The sequence below is a fragment of the Dendrobates tinctorius genome, unplaced genomic scaffold, assembly GCF_039654945.1.
Source record: "Dendrobates tinctorius isolate UK_male_01 unplaced genomic scaffold, ASM3965494v1 ptg000241l, whole genome shotgun sequence".
NCBI classification, from domain to species: Eukaryota; Metazoa; Chordata; class Amphibia; order Anura; family Dendrobatidae; genus Dendrobates; species Dendrobates tinctorius.
This window is the reverse complement of record NW_027361908.1, coordinates 16814980-16838314: the sequence shown is the minus strand read 5'-3', so window position 1 is coordinate 16838314 and position 23335 is coordinate 16814980. Positions and strand designations below refer to the sequence as shown.

At 42.1% G+C, this 23335-nt stretch overlaps 1 protein-coding gene across 7 annotated transcripts in view; it reads left to right on the top strand.

Annotated features, from left to right (window-relative positions):
- The window catches only part of PPFIA2 (PTPRF interacting protein alpha 2), a 592307-nt gene that overhangs the window by 388802 nt on the left and 180170 nt on the right, over positions 1-23335 (top strand). For all 7 annotated transcript variants that reach the window (XM_073556977.1, XM_073556976.1, XM_073556979.1 and 4 more), the window contains one exon: positions 9149-9262. In XM_073556977.1, coding sequence (XP_073413078.1) covers positions 9149-9262 — 114 coding nt within the window. The remainder of the gene's footprint in view (positions 1-9148; positions 9263-23335) is intronic.

Below are 23335 nucleotides of genomic sequence, written 5' to 3'. Positions count from 1 at the left end.
GACTAGAGGATAAGTGAGATTTTGAATGTCTGCACACACTTTTGGACACTGGACACTTTTGGATTGTGTGAGGCCCAATGAATATCTGAGCGCTATGTGACAGGCTCGATGGCACAGCTGTGACCTAAGTGACTAGAGGATAAGTGAGATTTTGAATGTCTGCACACACTTTTGGACACTGGACACTTTTGGATTGTGTGAGGCCCTATGAATATCTGAGCGCTTGTGACAGGCTCGATGGCACAGCTGTGACCAAAGTGACTAGAGGATAAGGGAGATTGGATTGCTTTTAAAAAAGCAGTTTGCGGAGCAGTGGGTAAACAGCAATGCCAGCCTGTCAGGAAGCCTTAAAAGGCAGCCCAACAACTAACACCACTGATACACCACTATATAGCCTCCCCTTGCACTGCACACACAGTGACTGGTGTGTTGTGCAGGCCAAATTGCTATCAGCAGCAGAAGCAGTTTTTTTTTCTTCTCAGCAGGACAAAAAAAAAAAATTGGGATTGCTTAAGCAGTTTGAGGCCCAATGAATATCTGAGCGCTATGTGACAGGCTCGATGGCGCAGCTGTGACCAAAGTGACTAGAGGATAAGGGAGATTGGATTGCTTTTAAAAAAGCAGTTTGCGGAGCAGTGGGTAAACAGCAATGCCAGCCTGTCAGGAAGCCTTAGAAGGCAGCCCAACAACCAACACCACTGATACACCACTATATAGCCTCCCCTTGCACTGCACACACAGTGACTGGTGTGTTGTGCAGGCCAAATTGCTAGCAGCAGAAGCAGTTTTTTTGTCTTCTTCCCTGCCTAACGCTCTCCCTACAGAATCAGCAGCAACCTCTCCCTATGCTAAGATCGGCAGAAGTAAGATGGCGGTCGGCGTGCACGCCCTTTTATACCCCCTGTGACGCCCACCAAAGCAAGCCAATCACTTGCATGCCCTTCTGAAAGATGGTGGTGACCCGTGCCTATGTCATCACGTTGCCCACAGTGTCCGTGGATCCTGATTGGCTGAAAACGAGTGCAAAACAAACTTTTGAAACGCGACTTTGGCGCGTAAGTCGCCGACCTCGTGGCCGACCTCATCCTAGGGTCGGGTTTCGTTTCATGAGACCCGACTTTGCCAAAAGTCGGCGACTTTTGAATTTTTTCGACCCGTTTCGCTCAGCTCTACAGATCAGTATTTATGATCTGTACTTCATCAGTATTTGCGTGTCAAACTCCTGAAATATAAGCACAAGAATTATGTGTCAAGACCTTCTTGAAGTTGTTTTCAATTGTCAGATGCTTACTTAAATGAGTTTCCATGGACAAGTGTCTGCACACGTCTAGATTACCATGCGCCATTCAACATGTCGGCTAGAGTAGTATGAAGCACACCACCGTTGGAAACTGAATGAATCTTGATGTCTGCAGCAATAAATTACATGTGTTTTTTTAGAAAACTGTATACCTCCAGTTTTGGTGGGAACAGTTTGTAGAAGGGCCTTTTTTGTTCCAGCATGACTGTGGTTCCACAGTGCACAAAGCAAGTCCAAAGGCATGACTTGGCAAACTTGGTATAGAAAAGCTGGAGTGGTCTGCAAAGAGTTCTGACCTCAGCCCATTGCTCACATTTGGGGTGAATTCTGATTGTGAATCATGTTTTCTTCCAATATTGGTGTCTGACATCACAATTGTTTTTAGGGAAGCGTTAATAGAATAATGAAAGATATCCTCATAAATCTTGAGAAAGGCCTTCTTGGATGAGTGGAAGCTTGTGAAGACTCAAAAGGAGAAACCACCTCATATTACTGCTTTTCCAGTTGCAATGGGAAATCAAGCAATCGACTAGAGGTATGATTGTCAGGAGTCCACATGCTTATGGCCATATAGGTTATACCTCAAAGTTTTGATTGCAATGTGAAGCAAAATAGGGAGGAAGTGCTGGGATTTTTTTAGGGCACTGTAATAAATTAGCATTCCTTTAAGCCTTAATCCACTCTTCCACATTAAGCCTTCGTGGACGCCTTTTAGTATACTATAGTACTACAGGAAAAAAAGTCTTTTTCTTTCACTCTAGTTTACAGTAATCACGTATATACAGAGAGCTGGTTTGTTCTATTGAAAAAAGCAATTCTTTCCGTGTAGGTAACATTGGTAGTATCTACATAAAAGCATACATTGCGCTTGGCGGAGATGATGAACACCAGATATGGAGTGTTTGCTCTCAAACAACATTCTTTAAGTTGACCATTCCAAGACATTGCTGCAGTATATGCCATCATTTCTACATTTCAGCTGTAACCTTACATTCACTGGGTTTTATAGAGAAGATCTTAAAACCTTCACTACTTTATAGATTTTGTTACTTTCTTAACAAATTTTCGACTCTAACGTAGTTATTGTCTTTGTCAGCCTGCCATATGGTGGCCATAGTGGTCTAGTTGTAATGTAATGTATGTTGTTTAACCTTTTTGTGGGATTGTTTCTTTTTCATTAATGTTTCATACCAAGTACAGAAAGACCAGTATTAGTACCATATTCAATTGTGAGATTCTTGAAGGTATGCCGGAGGTCTAGTTTACAGAAACATTCTGTGTGTCTTATATCAATAAATTCTCATACCATGCATAAGTATAAAGTAATTTTTCCCTAGTTTAATAACCCAAGACCATGTCCTCGACTATAGTTTTTTCATAGATCCAAGCATTGGACAATTTGTTTACCCATAAAAAGGCAAAATAGCCCGTACGCATCACTACCTGTTCTAGTAATATGTGATATATATTACATATGGAATTTGTAAGACCTGGAAAGCCAAGTATGTAGATATTGGCATCCAAGGTACCCTCCAATGCTATAGCACCTGTCCCAGTAATATTATACCTCATCCACTATTGCATTTTTAAAGAGGTCCTTTCATCATATTTTTCATATTGGACACACGTTGTTAGATAACAACTCATTCAGGGACAATCATCCAAAAAGCAAAAAGAATAATATAACAATATTTTAATAATATAATTATTAAAAGTGAGGGCACTACAGAAAATCACCACATCAAGGGGTAACATGCAGGATAATATCCAAAAAGTATACATGTGAAAGCTGCTTGGATAAATGCTAATGAGCAGATATTGGTGCATAGGACTTGTTACTTATTTAAATAAAAGCCAGTGCGTTTCTCAGAAAGATAAACAAATACAAAGCAAACTTACTTACAGGCTCATACTGGCTATGCCATACCCTATCTGTTTATTCCCGTCTATGCTAATTGGCTTGTTTACATTGCTATACTCTTGGTAAATGCTTATTGAAGCTTGCTATCGGTTTGCTTTGTATTTGTTTATCTTTCTGAGAAACGCACTGGCTTTTATTTAAATAAAGCCCCCGTTACACACTGCGATATCGCTGTAAAGTCACCGATTTTGTGACGTAGCAGCGATATTGCTAGCGATATCGTTACATGTGATACTTACCTCCGACCGGCTCCCCCGCTGCTCATCGTTGGTCGCGCGAGAACGTCCTGGACCATTCCTCGTCGGCCACTTCCTGCTGCGCTTCCTGTGGCGCCGACGAGCGACGCGTGGAGGCGGGCGGGAGGACGTCAGGATCGCCGCGTCTGACAGGTAAGTAGCGATCCCCGACCCCAGCGATGTCACTGGTGAGATCTGCCTGTGTGGCAGCTCACTAGCGACCACTTAGCGATGCACCAGCGATCCATATCATTGTCGGGATCGCTGGTGCATCGCTAAGTGTAACGGTACCCTAAGTAACAAGTCCTATGCACTAATATCTGCTCATTAGCATTTATCCAAGCAGCTCTCACATGTATACTTTTTGGATATTATCCTGCATGTTACCCCTTGATGTGGTGATTTCCTCTAGTGCCCTCACTTTTACTAATTATATTAATTTTTTTAAATATAACTTTTTCTAATTATATCCCAATAAAAATTATTATATTTTAGACATGGCTTCTTTTTGCTTTTTGGATGATTTACTATTCAAGCTGTCTGTTCTCTAGGCTGCCCTTATTTTTTGATCATTCAGGGAGAAGTACACAGCTCCAGTGAAAAGTATCTAATAACACCCACTTGGAAGTAACAAAAGTTAAATGCCAAATACTTTGATTGCTAATATCCCAGTAATGGAGAGGCAGAATAAAAAAAAATGTTTTATTCCTCTCTGCAGCTACTTTTTCATGATGTGTTCAGCTCAAGATGAAAAATTTGGTGAAAGGTGCTCTTTAACCCCTGCACTACCAAGGGTAGTTTGCACGTTAACTCCCGGGCTAATTTTTACAATTCTGACCACTGTCCCTTTATGAGGTAATAACTCTGAAACGCCTCCATGGATCCCGGTGATTCTGGCACTGTTTTCTCGTGACATATTGTACTTCATGATAGTGGTAAAATTTCATTGATATAACTTGCGTTTATTTGTGAAAAAAATGGAAATTTGGCGAAAATTTTGAAAATTTTGCAATTTTCCAACTTTGAATTTTTATGCTCTTAAATCACATGGCACCAAAAAATGTAATAGATAACATTTCCCACATGTTTACTTTACATCAGCACAATTTGGGAACCAAAATTTTTTTTTGTTAGGAAGTTATAAGGGTTAAAAGTTGACCAGCGATTTCTCATTTTTACAACACCATTTTATTTTTAGGGACCACATCACATTTGAAGCCACTTTGAGGGGTCTATATGATAGAAAGTACTCAAAAGTGACACCATTCTAAAAACTACACCCCTCAAGATGCTCAAAACCACATTCAAAAAGTTTATTAACCCTTTCGGTGCGTCACAGGAATTTTTTGAATGTTTAAAAAAAAATGAACATTTAACTTTTTTCACAAAAAAAATTACTTCAGGTTCAATTTTTTTATTTTACCAAGGGTAACAGGAGAAATTGGATGCAAAAGTTATTGTGCAATTTGTCCAGAGTACGCTGATACCTGATATGTGGGGGAACCACTGTTTGGGCGCATGACAGAGCTCGGAAGGGAAGGAGCGCCGTTTGACTTTTTCACTGCAAAATTGGCTGGAATTCATATTGGACGCCATGCCACGTTTGGAGAGCCCCTGAAGTGGGACATTTTGGAATGCAGACTTTGATGGAATGGTCTGCGGGTGTCATGTTGCTTTAGGAGAGCCCCTGATGTACCTAAACAGTGGAAACCCCCCACAAGTGACCCCATTTTGGAAATTAGACCCCCCAAGGAACTTATCTAGATATGTGGTGGGCACTTTGAACCCCCAAGGGCTTCACAGAAGTTTATAACGTACAGCCGTACAATTAAAAAAATCATATTTTTTCCACAAAAATGAGCTTTTCACTCCCAATTTTTATTTTCCCAAGAGTAACAGACCCCCAAAAGTTATTGTACAATTTGTCCTGAGTACGCTGATACCCCATATATGGGGGTAAACCACTATTTGGGCACTTGGCAGAGCTCGGAAGGGAAGCAGCGCCATTTAACTTTTTTGGCTGGAATTGAGATAGGAAGCCATGTCGCATTTGGAAAACCCCTGATGTACCTAAACAGTGGAATTCCCCCAATTCTAACTCCAAACCTAACCCTAGCCCTAATGGAAATAAAAAAAATGTTATGTTATTATTTTTCCCTAACTAAGGGGGTGATAACGGGGGGTTTGATTTACTATTTATGGCAGGTTTTTATTTTTGGTAGCTGTCATACGCTAAAAGACGCTTTTTATTGTAAAAATAGTTTTTGCATCACCACATATTGAGAGCTATAATTTTTCCATATTTTGACCCACTGAGTCATGTGAGGTCTTATTTTTTGCGGGACGAGTTGACGTTTTTATCGGTACCATTTTCGGGCATGTGACATTTTTTGATCACTTTTTATTCCGATTTTTGGGACGCAGAATGAACAAAAACCAGCATTTCATGAATTTCTTTTGGGGGGGTGCGTTTACACTGTTCCGCGTGCGGTAAAATTGATAAAGCGTTTTTATTCTTCGGGTCAGTACGGTTACAGCGATACCTCATTTATGTCATTTTTTTATGTTTTGGCAGTTTTATGCAATGAAAACAATTTCTATATAAAAAATAATTATTTTTGCATCGTTTTATTCTGCGAGCTATAACTTTTTTATTTTTTTGCTGATGACGCTGTTGTGGCTCGTTTTTTGCTGGACAAGATGGCATTTTCAGCGGTACCATGGATATTGATATGCGTCTTTTTAATCGTGCGTTATTGCACTTTTTGTTTGGTAGTATGATAATAAATCATTATTTTTTGCTTCGTTTTTTATTTTTTAAGGGGTTCGCTAAAGGGGTTAACTAATGGGACAGTTTTATTGGGTGGGTCATTACGTACGTGGCGATACCAAATATGTGTACTTTTATTGGGTTTTTTTTATTTTCAAAAAATGAATTGGGGAATATTTTTTTTTTTTTTAATTATTTTTACACTTTTTTTTTAACTTTATTATAATGTCCCATGGGGGGCATCACTGTCCTGTGACAGATCGCTGATCTGTCACATCACAGATCACTGTGACAGATCAGCGATCTGCCACAGGCACTGCTGCAGGCTTCCTCATGCCTGCGCCCTGCGGGCAGTGAGGAAGCCAGCTCCCTGCAGGCCCCCGAAGGTCCCCGTCGCCATATTGGATCTGGGGACCTGCAGGGAAGGTGACCCCCACAGCGGCGCTGCACATCGCACTGCTGTGGGGGTCGCAGGGAAGCACGGAGGGAGCCCCCTCCCTGCCGATGCTTCCTTTAATCCCCGGTACACCGCGATCATGTTTGATCGCGGTGTGCCAGGGGTTAACGTGTCGGGGGCGGTCCGTGACCGCCCCTGACACATTGTGTCGGGTGTCAGCTGTGATAATCAGCTGACACACGGCCGCGATTAGCTGCGCTTCCCCCTGTGAGTGCCGCTGATCGCATTAGACGTACTATTCCGTCCTTGGGACTTAGGTCCCAGGTCACATGGACGGAATAGTACGTCCAATGTAGGAAAGGGGTTAAAAGGTTGTCCACTACTTTAACATTGATGGCCTATCCCATCCACCTAGAAACAGCTGGTCGGCGGGGGTACCGGGTTTCTGACCCCAGCCGATCACACATTGATGACCTATCCTATGAGAACTGTGTAAGAACTGATTTGGCTAGGTGAGAGGCTCTGGAGTCCAGAGCCTCTCATGTAGCCAATCAGTCCTCATACGTTGCACTGATTTAAGGCAATAAACCAAAACACTGAGTCTCCCAATTGAGATTCTGATTTGGCTTTTATCCTAAGTCACATTTCAAGGCCCATTAAAGAGTTGATAGTGACTTGTAGGATCGCTACTACCAACAGGTGGCGCGATAGAGTTCAAGTCCACTTCCTTTCTGAAGAGGCTATTTGCATATTTAATTAACCAGAGGAGCATTGCACAGAGAATACGGTAATCCTCCTAACATTGGCATGCCAGAGCCTATACAGTGCCTTGCGAAAGTATTCGGCCCCCTGGAACTTTTCAACCTTTTCCCACATATAATGCCTCAAACATAAAGATACCAAATGTAAATTTTAGGTGAAGAATCAACAAGTGGGGCACCATTGTGAAGTTGATCGAAACTTATTGGTTATTTTAAATTTTTGTCGAAATTCAAAAACTGAAACGTGGGGCGTGCAATATTATTCGACTCCTTTAACTTAATACTTTGTTGCGCCACCTTTTGCTGCGATTACACCTGCAAGTCGCATGGGGTATGTCTCTATCAGTTTTGTACATCGAGAGACTGAAATTCTTGCCCTGTCTTCCTTGGCAAACAGCTCGAGCTCAGTGAGGTTTGATGGAGATCGTTTGTGAACAGCAGTTTTCATCTCTTTCCACATAATCTCGATTGGATTCTGGTCTGGACTTTGACTTGGCCATTCTAACACCTGGATACGTTTATTTGTGAACCATTCCATTGTAGATTTTGCTTTATGTTTGGGATCATTGTCTTGTTGGAAGACAAATCTCCATCCCAGTCTCAGGTCTTTTGCAGACTCCAACAGGTTTTCTTCAAGAATGGTCCTGTATTTGGCTCCATCCATCTTCCCATCAATTTAACCATCTTCTCTGTCCCTTCTGAAGAAAAGCAGGCCCAACCCATGATGCTGCTACCACCATGTTTAACAGTGGGATGGTGTGTTCAGGGTGATGAGCTGTGTTGCCTTTACGCCAAACATATCGTTTGGCATTGTCAAAAAGTTTGATTTTGGCTTCATCTGACCAGAGCACCTTCTTTCACATGTTTGGTGCGTCTCCCAAGTAGTTTGTTGCAAACTTTAAATGACACTTTTTATGGATATCTTTGAGAAATGGCTTTCTTCTTGCCACTCTTCCATAAAGGCCAGATTTGTGCAGTGTACGACTGATTGTTGTCCTATGGACAGACTGTCCCACCTCAGCTGTAGATCTCTGCAGTTCATCCAGAGTGATCATGGGCTTCTTGGCTGCATCTCTGATCAGTCTTCTCCTTGTTTGAGATGAAAGTTTAGAGGGATGGCTGGGTCTTGGTAGATTTGCAGTGTTATGATACTCCTTCCATTTCAATATGATCGCTTGCACAGTGCTTCTTGAGATGTTTAAAGTTTTGGAAATAATTTTGTATCCAAATCCGGCTTTAAACTTCTCCACAACAGTATCACAGATCTGCCTGTTGTGTTCCTTGGTCTTCATGATGCTCTCTGTGCTTCAAACAGAACCCTGAGACTATCACAGAGCAGGTGCAATTATACAGATACTTGATTACACACAGGTGGATTATATTTACCATCATTAGTCATTTAGGACAACATTGGATCATTCAGAGATCCACAATGAACTTCTGGAGTGAATTTGCTGCACTGAAAGTAAAGGGGCCAAGTAATATTGCACACCCCACTTTTAAAGCCTGATATGTGGGAAAAGGTTGAAAAGTTCCCGGGGGCCGAATACTTTTGCAAGGCACTGTATGTCACTCTCCACAAGGAGAAACATTAGCCCTTAGTGTTATACTAGTAATTAACAAAAAACAATTTACATATATATATTTTGTCTGGGTCAACAAATCCCTGCTGTTGACAAGTTTAATTCTCTACCTGCAATTTACAAATCAAATGCTATTTTCTATATTTTTTTTTTTGTAATATCACTTATGTTTATTTACAGATTGTTGCATTAAGGGAACAAAATGCCCATATTCAGAGAAAGATGGTCAGTGGGGAGGCGACGGAGCAGGAGCCTATGGATGCAATGGAGCAAGGACAAAAGGTTCATGACAAGGTCAGCATGATAAATATATATATATAAATATATATATACTGTATATTTATAGTTTTGTGGTTATCTCTGTGGATTGGTGATTGCTACATTGTGGGGTGTATGCTATAGTGTTACCTTGGAATATTGTTTTAGTATTGGCACCACATTAGTTATTTTTCCAATATGTCGCATATAATACGATGATTCGCCACAGTGTTAGACAAAAAAAGATCGAAAAATACAATTGTATTGCATGATCATAGTAATAAACATACTACAGATCAGCTCCTGTTCTATTGAATAGATGGTGATCGCCAGTTCTTGCCAACAGCCGCTACACACTGAGTTTACATCTAGCTGCTGATTTGATATTCATCAGTATCATATGCAAGGGGTTGTTATGACTGTATATAAATGTCATCATTTTAATATCATCTATTCTACTTTGCTTTTCTAATTGACATGTTCATGATTCCTTCTTATTATCAGTGAATGGAAACATTCTTGTTTGGATTTAGAGGTGAAACATTGTTAATAGCACGGTCCTTTTATTTGTGACAGCCAATACGATCTAAGCAATTTGATGTAAGCTAAAAACACCAAGAGTGGAAAACTCTCTCCTGTCCTGGACTTCAGGGTGATAGCTCTCATCTTCGTTGTTATATTGTTTAAAGAAAAAAATAAGAAAGTAATAGAAAATATGTTGAGGATTTTGTTTTATGCTTTTACACTATATCTTGGATGTTGGGGCTTGTAGACTGTTCCCACTCTCTGAATTGAGAATGCTGCGTTAGGCGGTTTTACAATATTTGGTCTAAGAAACTGGTGTAATTATTACATCTGCTCTACAGCAATGAATTGATACTGTAGGTAAGAGCCAGCAGCATCTTTCTTTAGTGTAATCATGGTTAATACACATTTCCGCTACAGATGCCCCTTGGAAACGTTGCTGTTTGATTGCCCGTGGGGCCTGGGAAGCTTAGTAAACAAATACTTTATATGAATTTACTATGTGTATTAAAGTGTGGACTGGCATTCCTAGGAACGTACAATTGTGCTGTCTTTGCCAGCTGCCGATCGACAAACAAGAAAAATTTGTTTTTTTTAAGTGAAATTATGTTTTGGACAAATTTTGATTCTTATCGGCAGCGCACTACCCTCTGTAAACAGAACTCATGCTGCCAAGAACAGTAGCCGCCTTTGCACACTGAAAAGGCAGATATTACAGATCGTTCAGTGAACATATGAAGCAGCAGTACCGAAAGTTGCTTTTAGTTTACTTTATTTTTAATAGTTTTCAATATTGTTATAAACAGTAGTATGGTATGTTTTAAGTATGTTGAAAAAATTATGCCAGCTCACCAATTATGTTTTAAATATACATTGCAATTACAGATAAGTTGTCCCAGCCAAGGAGAGTGGAATTTGAGCTGAATTTCCTGAAATTCACGGTTTCTTATGAATTTAAACATTTTGAGATTTGATTCAATTTGGTTTTCGGGAAAAAAAAAGTCCCCCTGCGACTATGACCTGTTAATGATTATCCTTCCTTGCATGGGGGGCAGTACCTGAGCCATCACAGATCAACAGTTCCCAGCTGAGCACAGTTTGTGCAGCTGAGTTGTTTTCCTTTCTCTTGTGTAGAGTATAAAATCTTATGATTGGCTTGGCCTTCTCTCTTCTGTAGAGTGTAAGCTCTTATGATCAGCATTTTCCTCTCTCTCTCCTCTCTCTTCCGTAGAGATTAAGCTCTTATTGTCAGCGGGCCCTCTCTTTCTCCTGTGGAGTGTAAAGCCCCCGTCACACACAGCGATCTCACTAGCGAGATCGCTGCTGAGTCACAAGTTTTGTGATGCATCAGCGATCTCACCAGCGAGATCGCTGTGTGTGACAGGTATCAGCGACCGGCCCCCCTGCCGGGTATCGCTGATCGTTCTCGAATGGCCTGGACATTTTTTTGATTGTTGGTCTCCCGCTGGCCAGCATGCATCGCTGCGTGTGGCAGGCGGGAGACCAGCGATCAGCGAGCTGGAGCCTGGTAACCCAGGTAAACATTGGGTTTCTAAGCGCCGCACGGCGCTTAGAAACTCGATGTGTACGTTAGAAACCAGCGCGCTGGTGCAGGGAGCTGGTAACCAAGGTAAACATCGGGTTTCTAACCGCCGCGCGGCGCTTAGAAACCCGATGTTTACCTTGGTTACCAGCTCCCTGCACCAGCGCGCTGGTTTCTAACATACACAGCGGGTAACTAAGCGACGTGCGGCGCTTGTTACCCGCATGTCGCTGGTGCTGATCGCTGGTGAAGCTACCTGTTTGGCAGCTCACCAGCGATCATGTAGCGACTCACCAGCGATCCTGACAAGGTCATATCGTTGTCGGGATCGCTGGTGCGTCGCTATGTGTGATGGGGCCCTAAGATCTTTAGCTTGCAACAAAGAAGACTGAGAGGAGACTTAATAGCGGTCTACAAATATCTCAAGAACTGACACAGTGTAGAGGGATCATCTTTATTCTCATTTGCACAAGAAAAGACTAGAAGCAATGGGATGAAACTGAATGGGAGGAGACACAGATTAGATATTAGAAAAAACTTTTTGACAGTTTGGGTGATCAATGAGTGGAACAGGCTGCCACAAGAGGTGGTGAGTTCTCCTTCAATAGAAGTCTTCAAACAGAGGCTGGACAGACATTTGTCTGGGATGATTTAGTGAATCCTGCTTTGAGCAGAGGGCTGGACCAGATGGCCCAGGAGGTCCCTTCCAACTCTACCATTCTATGATTCTATGATCAGCAGGGCTCTCTCTCTTTTCTGTAGTGTGTAAGCTCTATGTCAGCAGAGTTCTTTCTCTCCTCTAGAATGTAAGCTCTTACGGTCAGCGGAGTCCTCTCTGTCTCTCTGAATTTGCCCATAGCTCGCTCTTTGTACAATCCTGTATCAAGTTGGTCTATACCAAATAATAGTTTGAGCTGTACAGTGATGGTTGCTATTTCAGGACTCTCTTGTCCAAGACACTAATGAAATAAACCTCTTACAGCCACCATTACTATCATGTGAATCATCTGAGGAATTCTTGCCTCCTGGATCATTCCCATTGGGTCTGACTTGGTATAACAGAATTGCCTGTGGAGTCAGAGGGGCACACAATTTCTAGTACTAGTGGACATATCTTGTGACCATCTGCCAATAGCTTTGAGTATGTGGACACTCCCAAACCAATAGACACGTAGGAAATAAACATGTGTATAACAAAACATGTGTAATTGCAATGGTTTTCTGGAAGAAATACTTCATTTTCTGAAACAATTTCAATGGTGCCAAAACTTTCGGCCATGACTGTAAGTAAAAGAAAGTCAAAATCAAGTAAGAAATCCATTTTTTGCATGTGTGAATGCTTACATTACAGTGACAAAAAGAGGAACAATACGAGCCTATATTATATTCATACCAAAAAGAAGTGTGGAAAATAAAGGAAAACAGTCAAATATAACAGTAATATACAGGGTGGGCCATTTTTATGGATACATCTAAATAAAATGGGAATGGTTGGTGATATCAACTTCCTGTTTGTTGCACATTAGTATATGGGAGGGGGAAAACTTTTCAATATGGGTGGTGACCATGGCGGCCATTTTGAAGTCGGCCATTTTCGATCCAACTTTATTTTTTCAATGGGAAGAGAGTCATGTGACACATCAAAGTTATTGAGAATTTCACAAGAAAAACAATGGTGTGCTTGGTTTTAACGTAACTTTATTCTTTCATGAGTTATTTACAAGTTTCTCTTTGTTTACAGCCATTGACATGTCGCAGAGGTTAACACGTGAGGAGCAGATAGAAATTGTGTTGATGTCTGGTGAACGCAGTACCCGGTCATTGCAGCAGATTTCAATGCAAGACACCCTAAACAAGAAAACTGTCACCATTCCCATTTTATTTAGGTGTATCCATATAAACGGCCCACCGAAAAAAGTTCGCCTCATCACTGGACATAATGTTCTGTGTAAACTGAGGATCCTGTTCCAATTTTTGTTTTGCCCATTTTGCAAATTTGGGATATCAACCTTTCCCATTTTATTTGGGTGTATCCATATAAATGGCCCACCCTGTAGATTGCTGAAGCATACAGTATTTATGGCATCCATATGAGAAGAAATGAACAATGCGCATATCTCACATTGTAAATAGTTACATGGATATTGCCAACGGAAATTATTAATATGTCTAAAGCATAAAAATACAAAAAATAGAACCTAAAAATAAAATTAATAAAATACATGAAAGAATAAACCTAGTATTTAATGCATGGATGCAAAAGAAAAGATACCTAACAAACCCTGGGAATGCAGACCTTAAATGCTGCTGTCAGATATACCATATTTTTCGCTTTATAAGACGCTCCGGATTATAAGACGCACCCCAAATTTCGAGGAGAAAATTAGGAAAAAACGTTTTTTTAATAAAATGGTGGTGCTTCTTATAATCCAGGCGTCTTATTGCTTAGCGCTCTGTCCCCTGGTACTGTTGCCCACTCTGTCCCCGGGGTGCTGTCGCCCACTCTGTCCCCGGGGTGCTGTCGCCCACTCTGTCCCCGGGGTGCTGTCGCCCACTCTGTCCCCGGGGTGCTGTCGCCCATTCTGTCTCCGGGGTGCTGTACCTGATGCTGCCGCCGCGCTGGGTCCCCCGGGTGCTGCCGCCGTCGCGCTGGGTCCCTCGGGTGCTGCCGCCACCACGCTGTGTCCCCCGGTGGCTGCCGCCGGGCTCTGTCCCGTGCTGTGTGGGGGGCTCTGCTGTTCCATCCATGCCTGTGCGTTGGATTGCTTCCTGGAAAATGGCCGCCGCGCAAGCGCAGATGGAGATCTCGGCACTGTAATCTCGGGAGATGAGATTTCAGCGCTGAAATCTCATCTCCAGAGATTTCAATGCCGAGATCTCCATCTGCGCTTGCGTGGCGGCCATTTTCCAGGAACCAATCCACCACACAGGCATGGATGGAACGGCAGAGCCCCCGACGCAGCACGGGACAGAGCCCGGCGGCGGCAGGCACCGGGGGACCCAGCGCGGTGGCAGCACCCGAGGGACCCAGCGCGGCGGCGGCAGCACCCGGGGGACCCAGCGCGATGGCACAATAAAAGGTACATTTGCATTGTAAGACGCACCCCTATTTCCCCCCAAATTTGGGGGAAAAAAAGTGTGTCTTACAAAGCGAAAAATACGGTACACTACTGTTCAAAAGTTTGGGGTCACCCAGACAATTTTGTGTTTTCCATGAAAACTCATAGTTTTACTAGTCAAATGAGTTGCCAAATGAATTTAAAATCTAGTCCAGACATTGACAAGGTTCAAAAAAAAGATTTTTATCTGAAATAATAATTTTCTCCTTCAAACTTTGCTTTCGTCAAAGAATGCTCCCTTTGCAGCAATTACAGCATTGCAGACCTTTGGCATTCTAGCAGTTAATTTGCTGAGGTAATCTGGAGAAATTTCACCCCATGCTTCCAGAAGGCCCTCCCACAAGTTGGTTTGGCTTAATGGGCACTTTTTGCGTACCATACGGTCAAGCTGCTCCCACAACAGCTCAATGGGGTTGAGATCTGGTGACTTCACTGGCCACTCCATTACAGATAGTATACCAGCTGCCTGCTTCTTCCCTAAATAGTCCTTGCATAATTTGGAGGTGTGCTTTGGGTTATTGTCCTGTTGTAGGATGAAATTGGCTCCAAATAAGCGCTGTCCACAGGGTATGGCATGGCGTTGCAAAATGGAGTGATAGCCTTCTTTATTCAAAATCCCTTTTACCTTGTACAAATCTCCCAATTTACCAGCACAAAAGCAACCCCAGACCATCACATTACCTCCACCATGCTTGACAGATGGCGTCAGGCACTCTTCCAGTATCTTTTCAGTTGTTCTGCATCTCACAAATGTTCTTCTGTGTGATTCAAACACCTCAAACTCGGATTCGTCTGTCCATAACTCTTTTTACCAATCTTCCTCTGTCCAATGTCTGTGTTCTTTTGCTCATATTAATCTTTTCCTTTTATTAGCCAGTCTCAGATATGACTTTTTCTTTGCCACTCTCTCCTGAAGGCCAGCATTCCGGAGTCGCCTTTTCACTGTAGACGTTGACCCTGGCGTTTTGCTTGTACTATTTAATGAAGCTGCCAGTTGAGGACCTGTGAGGCATTGATTTCCCAAACTACAGACTCTAATATACTTAAGACACAAAAACAGAACACAGTATGACAAACGTGCATAAATACTCTGCTGTAAAACATATGTAACTGTAAGTAGCAAGTGCTAGTAAAAGATGTTAACAAAACCAGGGTATTTTGTTGATACGTTTTTTTGCAAAAAAATGTACGCTAAGCCACTCCGCCGCATCAAGGCATACCCTTCTCGGAGCAGTCCTATCTAATATATTTAAAAACCTGAACATGTGAATAATACCTTCATGAGCAGGGTTCAGAAAGGTGCTGCCCGGTATGGGCTCGCTGGGCAAAATTGCTTTTTATGCATGTCCCAAAGGAGAGAGGCGGGGATCTCCCAAAGCTTGCATAAGCAAGAAATCAATGGATTCAGAACACATGACACATGCACAAAAACTGAACGGGTCATAAGACCCTGTTCACACCACCCAAGAACTAAGACACAAAAACAGAACACAGTATGACAAACGTGCATAAATACTCTGCTGTAAAACATATGTAACTGTAAGTAGCAAGTGCTAGTAAAAGATGTTAACAAAACCAGGGTATTTTGTTGATACGTTTTTTTGCAAAAAAATGTACGCTAAGCCACTCCGCCGCGTCAAGGCATACCCTTCTCGGAGCAGTCCTATCTAATATATTTAAAAACCTGAACATGTGAATAATACCTTCATGAGCAGGGTTCAGAAAGGTGCTGCCCGGTATGGGCTCGCTGGGCAAAATTGCTTTTTATGCATGTCCCAAAGGAGAGAGGCGGGGATCTCCCAAAGCTTGCATAAGCAAGAAATCAATGGATTCAGAACACATGACACATGCACAAAAACTGAACGGGTCATAAGACCCTGTTCACACCACCCAAGAACTAAGACACAAAAACAGAAGACAGTATGACAAACGTGCATAAATACTCTGCTGTAAAACATATGTAACTGTGAGTAGCAAGTGCTAGTAAAAGATGTTAACAAAACCAGGGTATTTTGTTGATACGTTTTTTTGCAAAAAAATGTACGCTAAGCCACTCCGCCGCGTCAAGGCATACCCTTCTCGGAGCAGTCCTATCTAATATATTTAAAAACCTGAACATGTGAATAATGCCTTCATGAGCAGGGTTCAGAAAGGTGCTGCCCGGTATGGGCTCGCTGGGCAAAATGGCTTTTTATGCATGTCCCAAAGGAGAGAGGCGGGGATCTCCCAAAGCTTGCATAAGCAAGAAATCAATGGATTCAGAACACATGACACATGCACAAAAACTGAACGGGTCATAAGACCCTGTTCACACCACCCAAGAACTAAGACACAAAAACAGAACACAGTATGACAAACGTGCATAAATACTCTGCTGTAAAACATATGTAACTGTAAGTAGCAAGTGCTAGTAAAAGATGTTAACAAAACCAGGGTATTTTGTTGATACGTTTTTTTGCAAAAAAATGTACGCTAAGCCACTCCGCCGCGTCAAGGCATACCCTTCTCGGTGCAGTCCTATCTAATATATTTAAAAACCTGAACATGTGAATAATACCTTCATGAGCAGGGTTCAGAAAGGTGCTGCCCGGTATGGGCTCGCTGGGCAAAATGGCTTTTTATGCATGTCCCAAAGGAGAGAGGCGGGGATCTCCCAAAGCTTGCATAAGCAAGAAATCAATGGATTCAGAACACATGACACATGCACAAAAACTGAACGGGTCATAAGACCCTGTTCACACCACCCAAGAACTAAGACACAAAAACAGAACACAGTATGACAAACGTGCATAAATACTCTGCTGTAAAACATATGTAACTGTAAGTAGCAAGTGCTAGTAAAAGATGTTAACAAAACCAGGGTATTTTGTTGATACGTTTTTTTGCAAAAAAATGTACGCTAAGCCACTCCGCCGCGTCAAGGCATACCCTTCTCAGAGCAGTCCTATCTAATATATTTAAAAACCTGAACATGTGAATAATACCTTCATGAGCAGGGTTCAGAAAGGTGCTGCCCGGTATGGGCTCGCTGGGCAAAATGGCTTTTTATGCATGTCCCAAAGGAGAGAGGCGGGGATCTCCCAAAGCTTGCATAAGCAAGAAATCAATGGATTCAGAACACATGACACATGCACAAAAACTGAACGGGTCATAAGACCCTGTTCACACCACCCAAGAACTAAGACACAAAAACAGAACACAGTATGACAAACGTGCATAAATACTCTGCTGTAAAACATATGTAACTGTAAGTAGCAAGTGCTAGTAAAAGATGTTAACAAAACCAGGGTATTTTGTTGATACTTTTTTTGCAAAAAAATGTACGCTAAGCCACTCCGCCGCGTCAAGGCATACCCTTCTCGGAGCAGTCCTATCTAATATATTTAAAAACCTGAACATGTGAATAATACCTTCATGAGCAGGGTTCAGAAAGGTGCTGCCCGGTATGGGCTCGCTGGGCAAAATGGCTTTTTATGCATGTCCCAAAGGAGAGAGGCGGGGATCTCCCAAAGCTTGCATAAGCAAGAAATCAATGGATTCAGAACACATGACACATGCACAAAAACTGAACGGGTCATAAGACCCTGTTCACACCACCCAAGAACTAAGACACAAAAACAGAACACAGTATGACAAACGTGCATAAATACTCTGCTGTAAAACATATGTAACTGTAAGTAGCAAGTGCTAGTAAAAGATGTTAACAAAACCAGGGTATTTTGTTGATACGTTTTTTTGCAAAAAAATGTACGCTAAGCCACTCCGCCGCGTCAAGGCATACCCTTCTCGGAGCAGTCCTATCGAATATATTTAAAAACCTGAACATGTGAATATAATATACTTGTGTTGTTGCTCAGTTGTGCAGCGGAGCCTCCCACTTCTCTTTCTACTCTGGTTAGAGCCTATTTGTGCTCTCCTCTGAAGGGAGTAGTACACACCTTTGTAGGAAATCTTCAGTTTCTTGGCAATTTCTCGCATGGAATAGCCTTCATTTCTAAGAACAAGACTAGACTGTCGAGTTTCACATGAAAGTTCTTTTATTCTGGCCATTTTGAGAGTTTAATGGAACCAACAATTGTAATGCTCTAGATTCTCAACTAGCTCAAAGGAAGGTCAGGTTTATAGCTTCTCTAATCAGCCAAATTGTTTTCAGCTGTGCTAACATACTTGCACAAGGGTTTTCAAGGGTATTCTAACCATCCATTAGACTTCTTACACAGTTAGCAAACACAAAGTACCATAAGAACACTGCAGTGATGGTTGTTGGAAATGGGTCTCTATACACCTATGAAGATATTGCATTACAAATCAGACGTTTGCAGCTAGAATAGTCATTTACCAATTAACAATGTATAGAGTGTATTCCTGAATCATTTAGGCTATGTACCCACGTATGCAGAAAATTCCTGACTAAAAACCGGACTCCTTCCCAGGAAACGCGCGTTTTTCTGTGCATTTTCCACTCATTTTTTTGCGCGATTTTTGCGCATTTTTTGTGTTTTTTTTTCCAGAGCATCATCAGTCTCATAGAATATAGTTAGAAATGCAGATTTTTCTGCGAAATTAATGAGCATGCTGCGTTTTTACCGCAGGGTGTTTTTTCCCGCGAAAATATAGACAAAAAGTGCAGAATTCATTAAAATGAATGGGATGCTTCTTGTAAGCGTTTTTTAAGTGTTGTTGCCGGTAAAAACGCTTAAAAAAATGCTTACGTGTGCACACACCCTTAATATGAGCCTCATTGGAAAAAACTGCTTTTCTTTAAAAAATAAGAACATTTCTAAGTGACCCTAAACTTTTGAGCGGTAGTGTACACGCCGTCATTTATCAATCACTACCATCGTTCCTGTTCTGGGCAGATGCAGACCTATAGAAGCTTTTTTAAAGTGCTAAAAATGCCCTAAGTGCGCCAAAATACAGTATGTTTCAAAAATAGTGGATTGTAGCTAAGGCATCAAGAAGCTGAAGCTGTTAATTAAAAGGAATTATTCAACAGAAGCCATCATTTTAATATTCCTTCATTTACACCTTGTAATTATACTCTCTTTGTAGGTTACTGCTATATGAATACCTATAAAAGATTATTCACAGCCTTTCACTTCTAACAAATTATCCAGTTCATGAACCAAATAAATAGCAATTTTTCTTCTTGTTCTTGCACATTACAACTCATCTCTTTGTTCTTACCATTTATTATATTAGGTGAATTCTTAGGGAGGGCTTTATATATGGGGAACGGTTTATTTCAAATTAGTAATCATGGCACCAAGCCTATTATTTACATGGATTGTGGGAAAGTTTTGGCTGATACCAGCATAGGGTTTAAAGTGTATGGAACACACCAGACATTAGAAAAATATTTAGATTTAAGCTTTTAAATTAAACTTAGATTTGCACCAAGTTTATTCACTGTGAATCAAATCTCCACACCCAAAAGGAGAAACTATAGATGAATCAAATTTTTATATATACTGTATACTCAACTCTTGGTGAAACCATATACTTATTTTTCTTAAGCCAAAGCTGAAGTATCAACATGGTGAGTTCATCAACGTAGTCCCAATATGAATCTATGAAACACAATTCACACAAAAATTGTCCTCCCTTCTCCACAGGAGCCTGAACTGTACAGGGTGGGCCATTTATATGGATACACCTAAATAAAATGAGAATGGTTGGTGATATCAACTTCCTTTTTGTGGCACATTAGTATATGGGAGGGGAGAAACTTTTCAAGATGGGTGGTGACCATAGCGGCCATTTTGAAGTCATCCATTTTTGATCCAACTTTATTTTTTTCAATGGGACGAGGGTCATGTGACACATCACACTTATTGAGAATTTCACAAGAATAACAATGGTGTGTTTGGTTTTAACATAACTTTATTCTTTCTTTATGACTACTTATAAAATGTGTTCAAAGTCCTGCCCATTAGTCTGAATTGAATGTGGCCATAGCAGACGGGCAATGGGATAGCGCCATCAAATATACCTACCAGTCTAATATTTCAATGACTCTTCACGAATCATATTTCAAGATTCTAACCAGGTGGTATTTCACCCCTATTAGATTATCGCATATAAACCAGGAGCATTCTCCCCTTTGTTGGAGGAACTGTGGTCAACAAGGAAACCTTTTTCACCTGTTCTGGGGCTGCCTGAAGATTAAAGATCTTTGGAACAGAGTGTCACTGCATATCAATTCCTTTTTCCAAAATTTCAAAATCACTCCCCAAAGAGCTTTGCTGTCTATAGACTTGGAACTTGTTGACCCGTCAGTTAAATTTGTTATCATACATATCTTTCTAGTAGTAAAGAATACAATTGCTTACTGGTGGAAAAAATCTGACCCACCATTATTTTGTGAAATTTTGGACAGACTTCATCAGCATAGTTCCATAGAAAAGAGATTTGCAACCGTTAATGATGGATTAATCAGATATTCCAACAAATGGAAGGTTTGGAACACTAAATTCTGTAACACTTAATTATACTTGGTGCGGTTTGAATTCGCTAACTTGGCTTCATATATATGTGCATTGTATGGGTTTTGATACATTACTTATGTATATTCATGTAATTGTATGGCATTGTTAAAAAGACTTGAGTTCTCTACTTTTTATTCCCTTAATCCTTTTTCCCACCCTTTTCCCTTTGTTAATTCCCTTTCTTTCCCTTCTTTCCCTCCCCTTTTCCCAACCCTTGTTATTTACTAAAATCCAATAAAAATGTTTGAAAACAAAGTCCTGCCCATTGTGTTGGAGTGTCAATGCAACCCACTTCTCCCACTCTTGACACACTGATAGCAACACCGCAGAAAAAATGCTAGTCTAAGGCTACTTTCACACTTGCGTTTTTTGCGCTGCGCACTGTGCGCAGTGCAAACGCACATAAAAAGCGCATCATGCGTTTGTGTGCGTTTTTTTGCAGGTTTGGGTGCGTTTTAAAAAAATGCATGCTTTTTTTGCGCATACGTGCGCACGTATGCACACCCATAGACTATAATGGGTGTTTGGCTGTAAAAAACCGCATTGCATGCGCATGCGTTTTTTTGGGGCAAGTCGGACGCACAAAAAATGCAACAGGATGCATTTTGTGCGCCCGAGCGCACACTACAAAAAAACGCATGCGCATACAAATGCATACAAACGCATGTGTATGCGCACCCATGTAAAAGATAGGAAAAAAAACATGCTTTTTTTGCGCTAAAAAACTGCGCAAAAAAACGCAAGCGTGAAACCAGCCTAAGGGGGTCAGATTCCTTGTGCACGCACCCCTCACCCTACGGCTGCATGCCATTATTAGTGCGCACGCACAGCTCACCTTGTGGCTGCTTGCCGTTGCTGGTGCGCGCGCACGTCTCCTATGCTGGATCCTTTGGCTGCCACCTGTGCCCCGCGCGCGAGTGTGCGCTCATCTCCATGCCGCCTGCAAATGGTTCCTCTCTATGGTCCTGGAGGACCCGACACAGTGATCCTCTCTATGGTACTGGACAACTCGACACAGTGATTCTCTCTATGGTCCTGGAGGACCCGACATAGCGATCCTCTCTATGGTCCTGGAGGACCCGATTCAGCGATCCTCTCTATGGTCCAGTAGGACCTGATCCAGCTATCCTCTCTATGGTCCATCAGGAACTCATCCAGCAATCCTCTCTATGCTTCTAGAGGACCTGACCTAGAAGTCCTCTCTATTATCCTGGAGGACTCGACCCGGAAGTCCTCCCCATGGTCCTGACCTGGAAGTCCAGGTGCTAATATCAGACCGCCCTGTAGTGATTGGGTCACGGAGGAGGAGAGCAAGCCCAAGCTGAGCCACAGAAAACCAGAGAGGTTGTTAACTAAGCGTATTGCAGACCCCTGATCCTATCCACACAACTAGTAGTAGCCGTGGAGCGTGCGTACGATGATCCTAGATGCCTCGGCACAGCTGGAGAACTAACTAAGCCTAAAGCAAGAAAGGGGAAAGCTAAACTGCCCCAGAGCAGACCCCAAAGGAAAAGATAGCCCCCAAACATATATTGTCGGTGAGACAAGATGAAAACATATCCAAGAAGTATCATTTCTCCATGTAACGATCAACGTGTGACTGGACACAGCGCCTCCAGCAGGGCGAATTTAAGAAGTACACGTAAAACTGGATACCCCGCCTCCAGCTGGCGAATTTAAATAATAAGGGTAAACACAGGGAACAATTACAGTGGTGGGCCCTGCACTAGGGAATGTGGACATGGAGACCTCCTGCACTCCCCTGAGCCAGTGACCCTGCACTCCTCAACAGTCCCTATGCCTGTTCTGCACCGGGCGCCAATTGGGAACCTAGAAACCCTGACTCACCCTGAACCTAGTCCCTCACTAGGGAATTGGTCGGTGCAGAAACTAATCCCACCACTGTACTAGAACACACATAAGGAAAGTCACAAACAGGGATAAAGAAACACTTAGCGCTCTCTGTGCTAATGCTCCAGCACTGAGTCCACCACCAGAATGCAGCTCTCCTCCTGAAATGCTGCTATCAAGCTCTGTCAGAGCTGCAAGGAAATCCTTGACTGCTTCCACAACAGGGTTCAGACCGTGCTTCAAGGAGCTATCTCCAGCTCCTTCCTCCACCAAGGTTGGTTGCAAATGAACAACTATCACCAACCCTGATTGCAACACCTGTGAGTCTTTTATAGCAGAGCCAGCAATCACACCTGCATGATAAATGTGCACTTTAACTAAAGTGGAATACCACTAACCACCACCGGGGTAACTTAGACCAAACGACACCACGTGTAATGACCCTAATGGCCATCGGGGGCAATCAACCCACTTTGGCACCAAGCCAAAGGAAAAAAGTTCACTATTTACATTAACTCTGTCAGATCAAACTTAGATCATGACAATACCCTCCCCTTAATGAGGGGCCTCTGGACCCTCAAGA